This window comes from Podarcis tiliguerta (assembly GCF_965153285.1).
Source record: "Podarcis tiliguerta genome assembly, chromosome: 7".
NCBI lineage: Eukaryota > Metazoa > Chordata > Lepidosauria > Squamata > Lacertidae > Podarcis > Podarcis tiliguerta.
In genome coordinates this window covers 21,715,729-21,733,311 of record NC_139540.1, presented here as the reverse complement: position 1 = coordinate 21,733,311, position 17,583 = coordinate 21,715,729, and the positions used below count along the sequence as shown (strand labels likewise).

Genomic DNA, 17,583 nt, shown 5'->3' with positions numbered 1-17,583 from the left:
ATCTATTATGCTATCTATACAGAAGAAAGCAATGTTGAATTTTCCTTGTTGCGTTTATTTAAAGTGTGCAAGCAGAATAAAACCTAGTTAATCTAATCAAAACAATAAATGCAAATTATAGTGTTAAGGAATTAATGTGCCAAATCATTTATTTATTTGGCTTTTTTGCTTACAATATTTATATGTTGCCTTTCTGCCAATGCACTCACAGCTGCTTACAGTTTAAAACAGTGATGGCCAAACTTGGCCCTCCAGCTGTTTTTGGACTACAGTAACTCCCATCATCCCTAGCTAACAGAACCAGTGGTCAGGGATGATGGGAATTGTAGTCCCAAAACAGCTGGAGGTCCAAGTTTGGCCATTACTGGTTTAAAATAATGGCAAACACTCTGATGGATAAAAGTACAAAATGGAAAAAGAGATAAGAAGAGAAGAGGAAAATAAACTGTATGGGTACAAACACACTAATGGAGCAAATCCACTGCCCCTGCCAGTGTGTTTCCACTACCCCACCTTGTGCTTTGCCCCGCCCCCTCTCTCATCTGATAAGCAGCTGCAGGAGTTAAGCATCTCTGCAATACCATGCCATCCACTACTGTTTCTTTCAGCTTGGAAGAGAAGAGAGGCAGATGAAAGAGATGAGGAAACTTATGTCTTATTTTGTTTTCAAAAGAGTTGGGTTGCCTAACAACCATTATAGCATCTTCTTGTTGGCACTTCTGTTCATGAAGTCCTAAATTTAAGAGGTAGTTTACACGTAGGGAAGTTTATTCCTGCTTCACTGCTATCCAAGTATCACAGTTTATCTGCAAGTACAGTATGTGCAATCCAGTACACATTTACTTTGTGCTAATCTATTGAACTGGATGGAATTTTCTTCTGAGTAGAAATGCATAGTATAGCACTTTGGAACACTAAAACGTCTGAGAACAGGGTGCTGGACTAGATGGGCCATTGGCCTGATCCAGAAAGTTATTTTTGTGTTCTTATGTCCTTACAAAAGATTAAACCGATTTTTGGTGAATGGGTATATCAAGACTGTAAGCCAAGCAGTTAAATAGATCCTTCATGTTCAGAGCCAGTAAATCTCTGAGCCACAGGCAGTGGTGACACACAGCCCGAAGCCTATAATCTTCATGACTTCTTGTGAGCTTCCAGAGCCTTCAGAGTAGCCACTTTTGAAAACTTGAAAACTTGAAAACAACAAGGCAGTTTGTAATTTGTTAGCTGGCAGTAAAACCAGCAAAGAATTCCAAAATGTGCATTATATTATATATTACATTTTCTACCTATTTGGGGACATACTGGTTAGTTTGAATTGGGGGTGGGGGGAGAACACCATTATAAATAACTAATCCTGCAATCCTAAACACATTTATCTGGGAGTAAGCCCCACAATGGGACTTATTTATGGTTAAATATGCATAGGCTTTTGCTATAAGCAAGCCTAAATAATTAAGCCAAATATAAATGAGTCTACTGCTACTAAGTTAACATTTGTGTTACTGAAATAATTTTTATATCCCCCATTTTTACCTCTGACTACACCCCTTCTTCTGTTGCCTCCCTTATGTCAAATTTTATATCATAAGATCCTTCGTGCAGGGGCCTAACAATAAAGAGCCATGTAATTAATAGCACTAAAATAAACATACAAATAAAACTGCTGTTTTTAAAAATTATATTGGCTATATATTTATTAGCTTTTTTGTATTAGGAAGCTCTAAACCCAAACATGCTTTAATCCTTGTAAAATACTACATGGTCAATGAAGAAAAAACACAACCTAGTTTTGGCCCTACCAGTGATTGTATACTACTTTAGAGTGAACTTCATCAAATGATGTTAGGTATCATACAGAAGTTAATTAATGTTTCTGACAAGCTCTGATTTCTTTTGGTTTACGCTAGAAGTTACATGGGAAGACCAGCAGAGAAAGGTGAATGGTACAATAACTGATGACAAATCATTGCCGAGAAAGAAACTTCATACTCAGCCAGGTTTGTCAGGGTTTGGAAAACCACCTGAAAGCATGAGACTATAAAATTGTTACATTTCATGCTTTTGTAATGAGTGTGTGCTTAATGTACCTTTTTTCACTTTGTGATTTTTATTTTTATTTTTAGTTTGTAGCAATTATTTAGATTAGTCATGTGGCACAGTTTCTTTTTTTAGAGTAGCGAAAATAGAGCCACTTGTGTTAGAATGCCCATTAATTAAAAAACGTGCTTGGCTTAAGTTAGTATTTTTTTACAAAAATGTTCCATTCTTTTGTCATAATTGATACATTTTAAAATCAGGAATTCAAACATGTTCAAGGGTATTAAATGACCAAAGCCAGGTAGGGTTTTAGGAGGTTGGTCTGGGTTATTTTTACTATGGGGGAAAGGGGCATAATGTGATTGTAAATGACAAAGTGGTGAAGGAATGTGGAGCCAAAAGATTGCCGGGGGGGGAGGGATAGAAAACAAGGTGTTGGTGAAAAAAGGTTATTATGAAAGCAAAATATATAAACAATGGTGTTTGGAAGTGAGTGGATTGTAAGAGCCATGCTGAAAAGGAATCAACTTTCTCTAAGAAGATGGGAAAACATGCATGCAATAAATGGGAAATCTGAATGGCTAGAAATTAGCCATTGTTACATTTGAAAGCTGGGATTTGGGATTAGTTGGGATTTGGGGCAGACGGGGTGCTTGTTTGCTGAGATGGGTGTGGAATGTGAAGATCTAACATATGCTGTGTTAGATGTATGGATAGTGGGTGATATCCAACATCAGCCTACTTTTGCAACATGCTTTGTCTCTTTCCCCTACTGCCCCCCAATATGATACCCAAAATGTGTTCTGGAATCTTGGGGGAGCCTCTGGAACAGATTTGGGAAATATGTGCGGGACTGTAAGGAAAGTAGAGGAAGGGGAAGTCAGTTCCATCAGCTGGTGCAAAGTTAATAGCATTCCACAAGTTGTGAGTAGGTTAGAAGGCCTGACTATTTGTGCCAAAAAGATGGATCCAATATTCCTTAATGATTCTGTCAGATTGTATCTACTTGAATAGATGAGCAATCATTTGCCAGGAGGGATACATTTGATTGAAAGAGAATTGTTTGCATTCAGTTCCTTGCTTTTCCTTGCAGGTCTGCAGCTTCTTCCTTCTCTCAAGGATACATAGGAGATTGTAAAAGTCAAGTTTATAACAGTGTAAGGGAAGCTTCCTTTCCCAGATAGTGTCACTAAAAGCCCTCTGTAGTCTTGTTCTCTCAAAATTTTCCTCTGCCATCACTCAGTTTTAGATGTGGGTTATAAGTGAAGTAAAAAAAAAAAAATACTGTCTAAGTACTCGCTTTCCATTCTGTGAGCAATTAATTTATAGCTCAACACTGAGCCCTGTTCTGAGACCAATTCAGAATTGCCAACCTCCTTGCAGATATAAGTTCTTTGTTTATGTGTTGTTAGTACCTTCTTAAAAACCCCATTGACCTTTCTGTTCTATCTTAATATAACTTCCAAGTCTCATGATCTGGAGACATAATCATGTTTGGACATATTTGTGGAGTAGAAACAAGGTTGCCGGATCTATAGGTCCCTTTTAGATCAACTGTACATAGATGTGGAGACGTGATAACTATCTATAAAGGTGATTATAAACTACATTGCTGAAGATCTCCCGTGCTTTTGAGTGATGCAAAACACATTACTGGACTGTGCTGAAAGAGCAGACCAGACTACCGTACTTATACCATAGGAGGAAATTGCTTGTTGCAACTTTATCTGGAATATGGGCATTTATTTAACATTTGCCAAACTTTTGTAATCTTAGTAATTGGCTACTGTAACGTGTCCCATTGATTACTAATGCTCAGAACCTTCAGGTAGCATAAGATACTGGCTCCCACTGACTATCGAGCGTGTGATGTAGAGAGCATGTCCAACTGTGGTAGCTGCACCAGCTGCAAGAAAGATTCTAAGTCAGGGGCCTTGCATATTTGAGGCATCTTTCTCTATATATTCACCAGCTGAAATCTATGGAGGAGGTTATGCTTGCGATTCCTTTATTAAGTATTCAAAATGGGAATCTTGGGGACAGGTTCCACCCAACTGATTGGTGGAACTGATGGGAAGTGTTCTTGAAATGGAATTACCAAGCATATAGAACAAGTCTTGCTGAAGCAGAACCAGTGTAGCTTCTAAGAGAATATATCCTTCCTGACTAACCCTTTAGAGTTATTTGACAGTATCAATAAGCATATGGATAGGGGTGATCCAATCCAACAATGTACAGTATACAGTACTTAGATTTTCAAAAAAACTTTTGATAAAGTCTCAGTTCTCACAATAGAGGGATTTAAGAAGTGGGGTTCCCCAACTATATGTATTGGGACCTGTTCTTTTTATTTGCACACGAATGACCTTAAGTTAGAGGTGAGCAATGAGGGAACCAAGTTTGCTGATGACGCTTGGATAAAAACAAAAGGGAATTTCAAGGAGCTCCAAAAGGAGCTCCCCAAACTGGATGAATGGGCATTAAATGACAAATGTGGTTCAATGAATGCAAGTGTAAAGTGATGCACAGTTGGACAAATAATACTAACTTCAGCTATGCAATGATGGGGTTTGAGCTGGTCGTAACTGGGGTTGGAGTGGATAGCTCAATGAAGCTGTTGGCCCAGCAAGTGAAAAAGGCCTAATTCTATGCCAAGGATCATTAGGCAAGGGGTTGAAAATAAATGCCAATATCGTAATGCCATCATATGAACATATGGTGAGACTATACTTGGAATACTGTATAGTCTCACCATATGTTCATATGATGGCATTACGATATTGGCATTTATTTTCAACCCCTTGCCTAATGATCCTTGGCATAGAATTGGAATACTGTATACAGTTCTGGCCACTTCATCTCAAAAAGGATATTGTAGAGCTGGCATAGGTTCAGAAAAGGGCAAGCAAAATAATCAAGGGAGTGGAGGAATTCTCATTGAAGGAAAAGATTACATTTGGGGTTTTTTAGTTTAGGGGAGAAAGATGAGTAAGGAGCAGAGACAGGACAGCTACATATAAAAATATTCATAATGTGGAGAAAGTGGATGGAGCAAAGTTTCTCTCCCTTTCTCATAAAACTAGAATGAAGCTGGGTGTTGGGAGATTCAGGACAGCAAAAGGAAATACTTCTTTAACAATGTAATTTGCTGCCACAAGATTAGGGGATTAAACAATTTCATGGAGGATAAGGCTATCAATGGCTACTAGCCATGATGGCTATATACCTCTATCAATATTGGAGGCAACATGCCTCTGAATACCAGTTACTGATAATCACCAGTGCAATGAGTGCTGTTGTGCCAGGGCTTGCCTACCTATGAAGCACGGTGAGCCAGTCATCTCAGGTGGCAGATCTGGGCCTGGGGGGAATCAACCTCTTTGTATTTTAAGCCATTAATGTGTATGGAGCCTTAGTCTGCTAAGAATATCCCCTGCTCCATGCAGCTTCAGTTTGCCTGCTAAAGAGCCAGGCATTCGGGGAAGAGGGCAGGCAGGGCCTTGATGGACCAGATGCAACTGTGAATTAAGATTATATTAGGGCTGATGAATTCTGATAAGATTTTGAATATATGAATGGCTTATGGGATTCACAATTATTTAGTAAGTTATGCTGATTTTTATAAAAAAAAAAGGAGTGAAAAGCTGCCCAGGTCAGTTGTATTGCTTTAAGTGGGTAGTTCTTAATTTAGTTTCAAATTGTCTAATGCCACATTTTGGACTCCCATACTGTTTTTGCTTTGCTTGTATTAATTGCTAATCATTAAATCAGATGTATGAAGTATGTGATTGAGGGGAAATATAATTTTCTGGTTAGGTTAGAGCCATGCATGATCTGAATTCTATCTTCCTGTAAGCCCAATTGCACTCGGTCAAGCTGCCAGTTTTAACTTACCTTGTCTTTCAGCTTTTACTTGCTTAGCTTGATTAATAGTTCAAATATATATATGCATTTATTCAATTAATATTCATTCTAACTGGGCATTCTAGAAAGCATGGATTCCCCCCCCAGAAAATGTGATTTTTTTCACTGCTTTCCTGCTATGTAAGGAAGATGGTTCATCTTCATTCAAAATAGACAATATAAAGTTTCTAAACTACTTAATAATGTGAAAATGAATAAAAAAATCAGAGCTAACATTTAATTTTATCCCAGAATAAATCTTTAGGTAAGCTGAATATTCGTGGACTGAACACATCTCTTTCTTTCCTCTTTCCTAGCCACAGCTTAAATACTGTTTTTCTCCCCCGATCACTAACATTCTTTTTCTGTTCCTTTCTGGTTCAAATGACTACTTTGTTCCTTTTGGTGTTTCCTGTGTTTTCTTTTTCCCATTGACTGATTATGCGCTGCAGGTTTCTTTCTCAAACAATTGTGGCCCTTTCCCTCAGTGTCAGTTTTTCCTTCTGAGTACATCCTCTCACGTCCATCTTCTTTGTGTCTCTGTCTGTCCATTACACAACGTGATAACAGAAGAAGTGGACTCATCAAGGAGAAGAAACCCAGGTCTGTCTCTTCTATTGGTTTTCTCTGTTCTACTTTCCTTCTAATTTGTCCTGTGATTTTTGCCATTACATTTCTCACATTTCTCTCATGTATGTACACATACATAACTTTCTTTCCCTTATTTTGTCATCACTAGAAAAGAATGAAACCTTAGGTGTTTGCTATTTGATTAATTATTTTGGATAGGGTACAAAATATACTGAAAATTAAAGCAGGCATTTTCATGATGTATTACATTAACAATGTGGGGAGAAAACATTTTCATTTGTATTTATTTGTAGCTGGCTGTCACTATATTCTGTTTATTTAGATTTCTAGGTAATCCTAACAGTTACAACTCATCTATATAAGATTTATGTTTAAATTATTAGCTATAGGACAATTTGTTAATTAAAATATTCTCTAGCCATAGTGAAGAGGGTCATTGGCCACAAAACTAGGTTGAACAAGATCTAAGTACTTCAAATAGTAGCCACTGGCTAAGGAAATTAGAAGAAGAATAGCTGATGTAAAAAGGATTAAAGGTTCAAAGAAGCCCAGCTCTTCCTTATGTGTTTTCCAGTACAGAATAATAGGAAAGTAGAGTGGTTATACGTGCCCATTATTAATCTGAATTATGCCATATAATAAAGGGCAACTCTATGTGCACACGGATAGAATTCAGAGGAACAGATCTGTTAGAGGGCAGTATGATACTTCTGTGTCTGAACATGCTACCCTTGTAACAAGCTTCAGCATACGATAAAACTTGCACAAAGCATTTAGTGCAAGGCAAGGTGCCTCCAAACATCTCATTAAATAATATACCATTTCACCTTTTGTAGAAGTTTAATTTCCCACACATGGTGCTATTCCTGCTTCTACCAAAGTGGCATGGTTCACATTTGCACCTTTGTTTATTTATTTATTTATTTAACTTATACTGCTTGATCATAAAAAAACTTCAAAGTGGTTTACAGAAATAATAAAACAATTAAATTATTAGTATAAACAATTAAACCATTAAACACTTCTCAATAGCTCTGCTGGTAAATAGATTAAGATTCTTAATCTCTGGGTTGTGGGTTTGAGCCCCATGTTGGGCTAAAGATTCCTGCATTCTTATGGGTTAAAAAGTCACTGCTTCTTCATTGTACGATATTGGTCTTTTATATCGGCTGGCATGCTTTGTTCAAATAGAAGATGTTGGGAGATGGCTTTCTAGGACCCTGTACCTGAAATGATCCATTCTTGTTTGTTCCATGGCTGTTGTTGTTTTTTGTAGCCAGAAGTGGGGAACACTGCTGCAGCTGCTAGTTTTCCTTCCCAGTTCAACAGCAGCTCTCAGATCTGGGGAGCCTCTCTGGGTGGGCAGCTTGAAGGAGAGGGAAAGCTGCTGAATGTTCCTCAGCATCTCTGATGCCTTGGTCAACTTTTCCAGGAGGGCAGTGGGTACCGCCAACCCGCTGTCCTGTTTCTTGGCCTTCTGAGTCCTTAAAGTGGTGGGGTGTGGGACTGGTGGTGTCAGAAGCAGCAACAGCTGGGGTCAAAAGGCAGGTGCTCTCACCAGATCATGCAGTCTGTTATGTAGGTGGAGGAGACATGCTCCCTGTGGGCTCCTGGCAGGACCTCCCCTGGCCAAGCTACCTGCAGTATCCCTGGCTTCCTGGTGCAGCACAGATACCAGGTTTGCTTTAAGCACCCTGGGCCACACATAGAAGTGAAAAATTCTCCATCAGCCCATCCTCTCCTTTCTACAGTTGTGTCCCCTTATTCCTTCGATTTCTCTTCCATTTCAAAACATTTACATAGTTCAGAATAAAAGACCTAGACCTTGACATGACCCTAACACTAGTATGTTTTGGATACTTCATTTACAATTAAGTGGTGTACAAATTCTGTTAAATAAAGTAAAATAAAATAGTATGATTGATAGTTCTTGGTGGACTTTGACTTCCCATGGTCAATTCTATTCACAAGAAGCTGGCCAGTATAATGTAAGCTGGTGTAAAGATACACCTGACCCAAACCCCATTCAGCAGTGGGGCTGCTTCTGCTGCTCTGCCTAAGCCTGGCAAAGAGGAAACAAGTATTTAAAATACTGTTCCATGCTGGGTTACCAATTCACATGACCAAGCTGAGTGGTCTTAGGAAACAACCTAAGTCCCTCCTTTCTTGTCGTGCCCCCACCACACTACCAGAACACCCCTTTTTGGGGGGACTTACACCAGTTTCGTCTCATTTAGGTTTGGTTCAGCCAGCTGAGCTAGGATGAGCAAGTTACACTGGTGTATCTGCAGCTGAGCTGTGACTGGACACTTAATGCCACCTGAACCAGGAAGCAGCTGGCTGAACCAGAGATCTGCTTCATCCTAAGCTGCTTAGCCTGGAGGATCTTGTGTTGGATTTTCCCCATAGTGGCTAACTGGTTGCATATCATGTGAATGCAGTATGCTATCTGGCTTCTACCGGTTTTATCCAATTTTTATCAAGGTTTGGTATAAAATTTGCCCGCAGTTTCTCTCCTAAAGAAACATCAAAGTATATCCAAAGGTTTGTCAGATTCCTGCTTTAATGCTGCATCTTTATTTTAGTGGTGTGTGGTACCTTGTTACTTACTTATGTTCTTCCATTGTTAGATGCCTCTTCATTCCTCTTCATTCATGAATACTCTTCTCACTACTCTTGAATTGTTCCGTTTCTGGTCTATAGCCCCGTTACATTATCCTACCTCAACTGCACACATAAGAATATATCATTTATTAGGGTGACATACATTTTGTGCTGTTATTTTAAGGAAGTATGAACAGTTACCCCATTTTCTTTCTTGCAGCGCAGTAGCTGATAAGCAGAAACACTTACATACATACTAAACATTTGTGGTACTGTATCAACAGTGCTGATGTTTAATTATGGTTTGGGGTGTGGTAGCATAGCAGTTGGAAAATACAGCTTAGTTGGTGGCAAAGTGCTTTAGGTTCAAGACAGCTTTTTACTGTCTTCTTCGAATTCAGTAAGTTGGTTACGTAACCCAAGCAAACTTTGTTTCTCCCAAATATATCAATGTGTATGGACTACTCAAACATATATTTTTTTTAAATTCTTCATATGAATAGGTTTCATGGGTCAGGTTGTAATTTTTCTTACTCAAAATCTGTATTTCTGATTTGGAAATCTCACACCTCTATGTGGGATTAATTGGATGAGAAATTGTGCTTAGGAAATGTCAGAAACTATCTTTAATACTAACAAAGCTCCCCCCCCCCCCAGCAGCATCTGTTTGTTTTAATTCACCTATCATCGCCTCATCTTGTTTCCATTTTTCTAAAAGCAAAAGCTGCAAACACAGATCTAGTCTAAGACAGATCAGTCTTCTTCAGCCTGAGGCCCATGTTCCCTCATGGGCAACCTTCGGGAGGGCTGGTGTCACATGCCAGTGGAGGAGCCAAAGGGTGGTTTATATGACTCCTACCTTTGTACAGTAGGCAGCAATCCAGACACACATAAACACACACACCACCTCCAGTGACACAGGCAAGAGGCATTATTACAGGTCAAAGCAAAAGCACTCAAGGAGGGATCAGAGGATGGCCAGTGAGGGGTGAGGCGTGGTGAGACATTAAGTCATTTTAATGTAGGGAGGGTTGTCTGACTATTCAGCATTGAATGAATAATATGTACTACATTTTCAGAATGCTTTAGCATTCAACAGTAAAGCTTCTTGCAGCACATGCAGATTATAAATTACAACAATGTCGTTCTGAAAGTCACTGTAAAAGATAAACCCCTAATATATACTTGGTTACTGCAGCTTATTCACCAGCATCATGGTTAATTACCTTATTAGTTGAACTGTATCAGGAAGCATTGCCTGTGTCTTAAATTGTACATGCAAATTTAATTCTGTCAGCTCGTAATGTCTTGAGTATTTGATGGGTGACCCTGCTCTGCAACTCTGAGCACTGTCTGTCCTGTGCACTGAATGAGGTAGTGTCTGCTAGAAAAATAGTCATAGTCTGCTTTCCAAATAGAAACTGCCTCATTGAATTTTACGCACAGGGAATAGATAAAAACAGGGTATTGAGCAGTGATGCTTTATATAAGGATCACTGAAGATAAGGGGAAGATTATTGTGGGGAAGCACCATAGTGATCTGTGTTAAAGTATATGTAAGGTTGGAAAGTCATATACAAGAACACACAACTTGTTAATACAGCTGCAGTTTTCTGGATATTTATTTATGACAAATAACGCACATTAGAATCTCCATTTCACATGAGTTGCATTGAAAGGTGGGGAAAATATGTGCTTTTTAACCACCTTGCTTGTAATAATAATAATAATAATAGTAGTAGTAGTAGTAAATTTTATTTGTACCTCGCTCTCCCCAGCCGAAGCCAGGCTCAGAGCGACTAACATCATACAAATAACACAGTATACATAAAAACAGGCATCAATTAATTAAAATACATCTTAAAATTAATTCAGATAAATTAAAATCTGGACAAATGGCAGTTATCAAGGTTAAGATTGAGAGCGGTAAATACTTGCCAGGACCAACTGTTTTCACAGATCATATAAGGACCTGTGCACAGTCTGGGAGGCCTCCTTCATGCTTGTTCTTATATAAAGAAAAATAGGTCAGACTGCCCCCTGGCCAAAGGCTTGGCGAAACAGCTCCATCTTGCAGGGCCCTAGTCTCTTGTGGGAGAGCATTCCACCCGGCCGGGGCCACTGCCAAAAAGGCCCTGGCTCTGGTCGAAGCCAGTCTAATTTCCCTGGGGCCTGGGATCTTCAGAGTGTTGTTGTTTGCAGACCCTCCATGGGGCATACCAGATGAGGCTGTCCCGTAGGTATGAGGGTCCTAGGTCATATAGGGCTTTGAAGTTTAAAACCAGCACCTTAAGCAGTATATTATCTTCATTAAGCAATTTTGAGTATGTATTAGAAGATTATGGTTTGAGTGTTAGGCTGCAATCCTATACAAATTTACCGGAGAGTAAGCCTCATTAAATGCAGTTGCCAGGGAACTTTGTAAGGTTTGTGCCCTATGTTCTGGTGACTTTGAAGGGTTCTGGTTATTTCAGTGCATGCTGAGCTTAGCAGCCAGCCTCAGCAAAACTCTATACTTCCTAAAAGACAGACATAAAATGTAGATGGATTTCACGAAGGAAGTAAAAACCTGTCTTTAATCAGCTTCAAAGTTAAGGGGGGGGGAATAGTGAATCGCTATAATATGAGTCAAATCGGGCAATTTCAAAGTTGTAATTTACTGTTTTAGGGATGAATAAATCTAGGAAATACACAGAGAAAGAGAGAGAGAGAGAGAGAGAGAGAGAGAGAGAGAGATAGCCAGTTCTTTGAGCATGCTTAAATTAACATTAACAGTGTAAAATACATTAAAACATTCAAATACATTATTTAAGGATCACTGAAGATAAGGGGAAGATTATTGTGGGGAATACTTGAATCTACTTGATTCAATACTACTTGAGTCTAGTATAAAATACCTTCGTTTTTCCTTTGGACAATAGAAGGAAAATGTGAATACAACTATTACAATAGAATTATTTCATTATTATTATTATTATTATTATTATTATTATTAATTAATTAATTAATATACCACCCTATAGCCGGGGGTCAGGGGTGGTTCACATAATAAGTATATCTGAATATAACACCAAAACCATATTAATTATTGAGTTTTCCCCAATGCAAATGTTTCATTTCAAATATTTTTGGCTATTGGAAAAACTTTTGAGATATATATATATATATATATATATATAATGTAAAGTTAGCATGGCATGCATAATCAGTTTTGTTTACTAAATATATGTCAACTAAATACAGGTGGTGTCATACAGTTTTCAATGTAATTATTTGTATGTTTTAAACAGACTTTATATTTGTGTATAGTTTTGATACTATTAATGCTTATTTTTTATTATTGTTTTTTCTAAGTTTTTAGTGAGTAGTAGTAGTAGTAGCGTAAGTAGTAGTAATAATAAATAACAATGCTAAGAGAAACCCCAATCAACATTTCCCACAAAACTCACATCTTTTCAGATTGTTTGACGTATGAGCAGCTCCACTTGTTGGATTTCTTATATGTACAGAAACACTTTCTATGAGACTAGAACTTTCTTCCTAGTGAACAAAAATAGCACTTTCTTGTATGATATATCTTGAGTTTATCTTGCATCAGCATTTCCCATTCATAGTAGATGAGCTACTAGATCCTGCTTAAAGCATTCTTGTTTAGAGAAGCCTTCACAGATGCTTTAAAAGTTAAGGAAATTTGAATCTATTTTTGTATTTTACCTTTCGTATGCTTTTAAATATGGCTGTAAATTTTTCTTGATTTTAATAATAATAATAATAATAATAATAATATCTTTATTGTCATTGCCCCCTTCGGGGACAACGAAATTACTTGGCTGCTCCATAAAAACACTAATTAAAAAAATATAGTAAAATACATAAAACACCAATTAAAAAGATATAGTAAAATACAGCAAAGGAGATTTGATGACTTTCAAAGTCCGGGCTTCCCATTCAGGGCCGAGATCGCTCTGGAGAAGAAGCTGTTCTTAAGACGGCTTGTTCTTGTCTTCATCGTCCTGTATCTCCGTCCCGACGGCAAGAGCTCGAAGAGACAGTGACCAGGATGCGATGGATCTTTTACTATGTCCAGTGCCTTCCTATGGCACCTTGTGGCGTAAATCCGCTCTAAGGTGGAGAGTGGGCAGCCAACAATGCTCTCTGCTGCCTTCACAACCCTGTGCAACCCCAACCTGTCCTGGGTAGTACAGCTTCCGTACCACACGCATAAGCCATAAGTAAGCACGCTCTCAATGGCACAGTGATAGAAGGCAAGCAGCAGTTTCTGTGGAAGATGGTTTTTCCTTAGTATTCTCAAAAAATACAGTCTCTGCTGCGCCTTCTTCACAAGCCCCCTTGTGTTGACACTCCAGGACAGATCCTCTTGTAACTCAATGCCCAAAAATCTGAACGTTGTTACCCTCTCCACACAGACCCCATCAATCAAAAGTGGCTGGACATTGCTCTTCTGTCTCCTAAAGTCCACCACAAGTTCCTTTGTCTTCCTTGTATTTATGAGCAAGTTGTTAGCTCTGCACCACTCTGTCAGCCGCTCCACCTCATCTCTATAATCCATTTCACCCTCCCTTTCAGAGATGAGCCCAATCACGGTTGTGTCATCTGCAAATTTGACAACCCTATTACTAGGGTGAGTAGCGACACAATCGTACGTGTAAAGAATATAAAGGAGCGGACTGAGTACGCATCCCTGTGGTGTTCCTATGTTAGTCTTAAGCATATTAGAGGTATAAGGGCCCAACCGAACCCTCTGGGGGCGGTCTGACAAAAAGTCCAATATCCACCCACAAAGAGATAACGGAAGCCCCAGATCTTCCAGTTTAGACATCAGACGTTGTGGTAGAATGGTATTAAATGCCGAGCTAAAATCTAAAAAAAGCAGTCTGGCATAACCCCCCCGCTGCTCCAAATGTGCAAGGACAGCATGGAGGGCAATCGCCACAGCGTCCTCTGTCGATCTTTTCGTTTTATAAGCAAATTGGAATGTGTCCAGTCCCTCTGGTAGGCAGGCAATGACATAATTTCGTACCAGCTTTTCAAAGCACTTCATGATTATAGGTGTGAGTGAGTTAATTGTTTTACCTTTATGTAAACTGCTTTGAAGGGATGCGGGTGGCGCTGTGGGTTAAACCACAGAGCCTAGGACTTGCCGATCAGAAGGTCGGCGGTTCAAATCCCCATGACGGGGTGAGCTCCCGTTGCTCGGTCCCTGCTCCTGCCAACCTAGCAGTTCGAAAGCACGTCAAAGTGCAAGTAGATAAATAGGTACCGCTCCAGCGGGAAAGTAGTGCTGCTCTGGTTTGCCAGAAGCGGCTTAGTCATGCTGGCCACATGACCCGGAAGCTGTATGCCTGCTCCCTCTGCCAATAAAGCGAGATGAGCGCCGCAACCCCAGAGTCGGCCACGACTGGACCTAATGGTCAGGGGTCCCTTTACCTTTACCTAAACTGCTTTGAGGGATTTTACAGTTAAGAGGTGTATGCATTTTATGAAATAAATAAATAAATTGTGACCCACAGGGATCATGTGTGTGAGTAAAAGTATAGTGGTTAGTTAGAGTGTCAGACTAGGACCAGGGAGACCAGGGTTCAAATCTCTACCTGACCATGAAGCTCACTGTGTGATGATGTTCCAGTCACTGCCTCTTCACCTAACTTACCCCACTGGCTCATTGGGAAGCTAAAATGGGGAGGAAGCAGAGAACTATGTACACCACATGGAGCTCCTTGGAGAGGAAGGTGGGAAATGAATGAATGAATGAATGAATGAATGAATGTAGCAGCCACATTCTTCCAGTAGTACGTCTCCTGCCAGAGTTTACGTGTACAGAGGTACCTTTGTTATCGAACGTAATCCGTTCTGGAAGTCTGTTCGACTTCCGAAATGTTCGAAAACCAATGCGTGGCTTCCGATTGGCTCAGGCACCCCAGAAACATTAGCTGACAGCTGCATTGGACATTCAACTTCCGAAAAACGTTCAAAATCGGAACACTTCCTTCCGGGTTTTCGGCGTTCGGTAGCCTATTTGTTCTTCAGTTAAGTCATTTGAGAACTAAGGTTCCACTGTAGTTACTTCCAGGCAGGGATGTTAAATTGTAAGTGGATGATTCAGATCCAATTTTTCTGTGGACATGTTTGGCATGATAGCTTCCATGCATTCTTGGTTATTTTTTAGTCACGGGTGTTCTGTTGCTTGCCATAAACCCCATGGGTGGAGCTTGATGGAATGAATGCAGAGGGCTTTGTTTCTACCTTTTTCTACCTGTGCACTTTTTAAATAACAACAAAAATGTTAAGAGCTGCAAAGAGGACAAGAGCAAGTGTTACTAGTCTTGGTTTCCATGTTTCATATGGGCATTCATTTCCATTGGTAGTTGCTTTACTATTATTCTTACTACTAATACAGTGGACGCTCGGGTTGCGAACATGATCCGTGCGGGATACACGTTCGCAACGCACAGCGTCCGCAACCCGCAGTGGTACTTCCAAGTTTTTGCGGTCCGCAACCTGAAAAAATTCAAACTGAGGTGTCTGTAACCCAAGGTATGACTATAATAATATAGTGGTACCTCAGGTTAAGAACTTAATTCGTTCCGGAGGTCTGTTCTTAACCTGAGGTAATGGGGCCTCCTGCTGCCGCGCGATTTCTGTTCTCATCCTGAAGTAAAGTTCTTAACCCAAGGTACTATTTCTGGATTAGCGGAGTGTGTAACCTGAAACATCTGTAACCTGAAGCATCTGTAACCCAAGGTACCACTGTACTGAATGTTATTTTCTGACTAAGTCTTGTACAATGAAGTGTCCTATGGAACCCTGATAAATTAAGGTTTCTAAAGTTTTCCTATGTCATCTTCTGTTGCAGATTGTCTGCTATAAAAACCTACTTATGAGATGTTTGTTGTCATCTACTTGGCCAGAGTAAAGTGAGAACCTAATAAAACTCTGGCACTTACTTACATTTCTATTATTTTCAGTGAGCTGTAAGGGGATACTGTGTGCCTGGTAGTAGCATGTCTTCCCAAAGCTTTTGAAAAAAAAGCCTACAAGTGTATAATCATATGTTAATATTAACCCCCACATACTGCTCCTGCCCCCCAATTTGGTTTTTCAATTGAGCGCTAGGAATGGTTTTGCTACCTAAGCATATGCCAAGACACTTAGATCTGTTCTGCGTCAAAAGCCCTTTTCAAAAACACAGAACCCTTCACCCTTTCATCATGACTGAATCTAAACATAATGAGTTCAAGCAATGTGCTTAAAACAAAAATCCTATATCCATTATTGGTTAGGAGCGCTGTCTTTTAGCAGATGCTGTGTCTCTAAACAGCTTTTAGCCTAAACAAAATGGCAAGGCTAACAGCAGATTTAAGCCATATCTTCATCAACATCATCATTTTTTAAAAAAAGCTCTGGGTCTTTATCTAACCTCAGCCATCAAGCCTTGAAATGACTGAGCATCAAAGGCTTCTAACATTGCAGTAAGCAAGACTTTCCTGCCTAGAAACCATAATAGAAACTCCTAGAGAAAACCAACAAAAAATAATTTTGTCAAATGGGATTCAGGAATACTGTGTGGCATAGATTTATATTCAGCGATCACTGTCAATGGAAATGAAATAGGTGTCAGGCAAGTGTCTCTAGTGATTTCCACAGACACGGTGCTGCAGCTGAAAATTCCCTGCCTCCGATTGCCATTCACCTCACCTCCAATGTCTTGGCCGCTCAGAGAGGAGCATGGAAGTCGGTACCTTGAAGTACCTGGGTTCTAAGCTGCGTAGGACTTTATATATAAGCACAAGCACATTGGTGTGTGCTTAGAAACAGGCAGAGAGCTCTTTGAACACCAGCAAGTTGTGTTCTCGGTAATCATTCCCAGAAAGGCAGTCCCATTTGCAACACATTACAGTAGCCAAGGAAGTGGATGCCAACAGCAAGACAATCTCTGTCCAAGGAAAGTTGCAATTAATGCACCAGCCTAAGTTGGTGAATGTACCCTCCCACTGAGCTCACTTGGGAGTTTACAGACAAATCTGGATCTAAAAGTACTTCCAAATTACAACCCCATCCAAAACACATTGGCAAATCATCTTCCTGAATTGTCTCAGGCTTGAACCCACAATACTGAATGCACAGCTCCTGGTGGATACAAGCCATGCATCTGAGCCATTGGGGACTAACAGTGAAAACCTCAGTGATCAGGCAGGAATATAAGGGATCAGGTGGTCCTTGATATATCCTGGACCCAGCCTGAGGAGTATTTACTAAATGAGTAATGTCTAATCCATCACTTATTTGTGGCAAAGTGAGCTGGTTTCATTCCACTGCTGCTCCATTTCCCGCTGTTCCACTCTTTCCTATGGCAGCATTATATTGTTGCACACCACCCCAATCTCTGAGCAATGTGAAATTCCAGAGGTTCCAGGTGCTTCACCT

The 17,583-nt window shown here is 39.8% G+C and overlaps 1 protein-coding gene across 49 annotated transcripts in view; it reads left to right on the top strand.

Annotated features, from left to right (window-relative positions):
• The window catches only part of RIMS2 (regulating synaptic membrane exocytosis 2), a 348,259-nt gene that overhangs the window by 248,514 nt on the left and 82,162 nt on the right, over positions 1-17,583 (top strand). For 13 of the 49 annotated variants that reach the window (XM_083450342.1, XM_083450382.1, XM_083450348.1 and 10 more), the window contains one exon: positions 1,911-2,000. The exons of 31 other annotated variants lie outside the window; for them this stretch is intronic. In XM_083450342.1, coding sequence (XP_083306468.1) covers positions 1,911-2,000 — 90 coding nt within the window. Of the gene's footprint in view, positions 1-1,910; positions 2,001-6,513; positions 6,547-17,583 lie in introns of all 49 variants that reach the window. 5 more of the 49 variants (XM_083450385.1, XM_083450358.1, XM_083450364.1 and 2 more) reach the window with 1 other exon arrangement.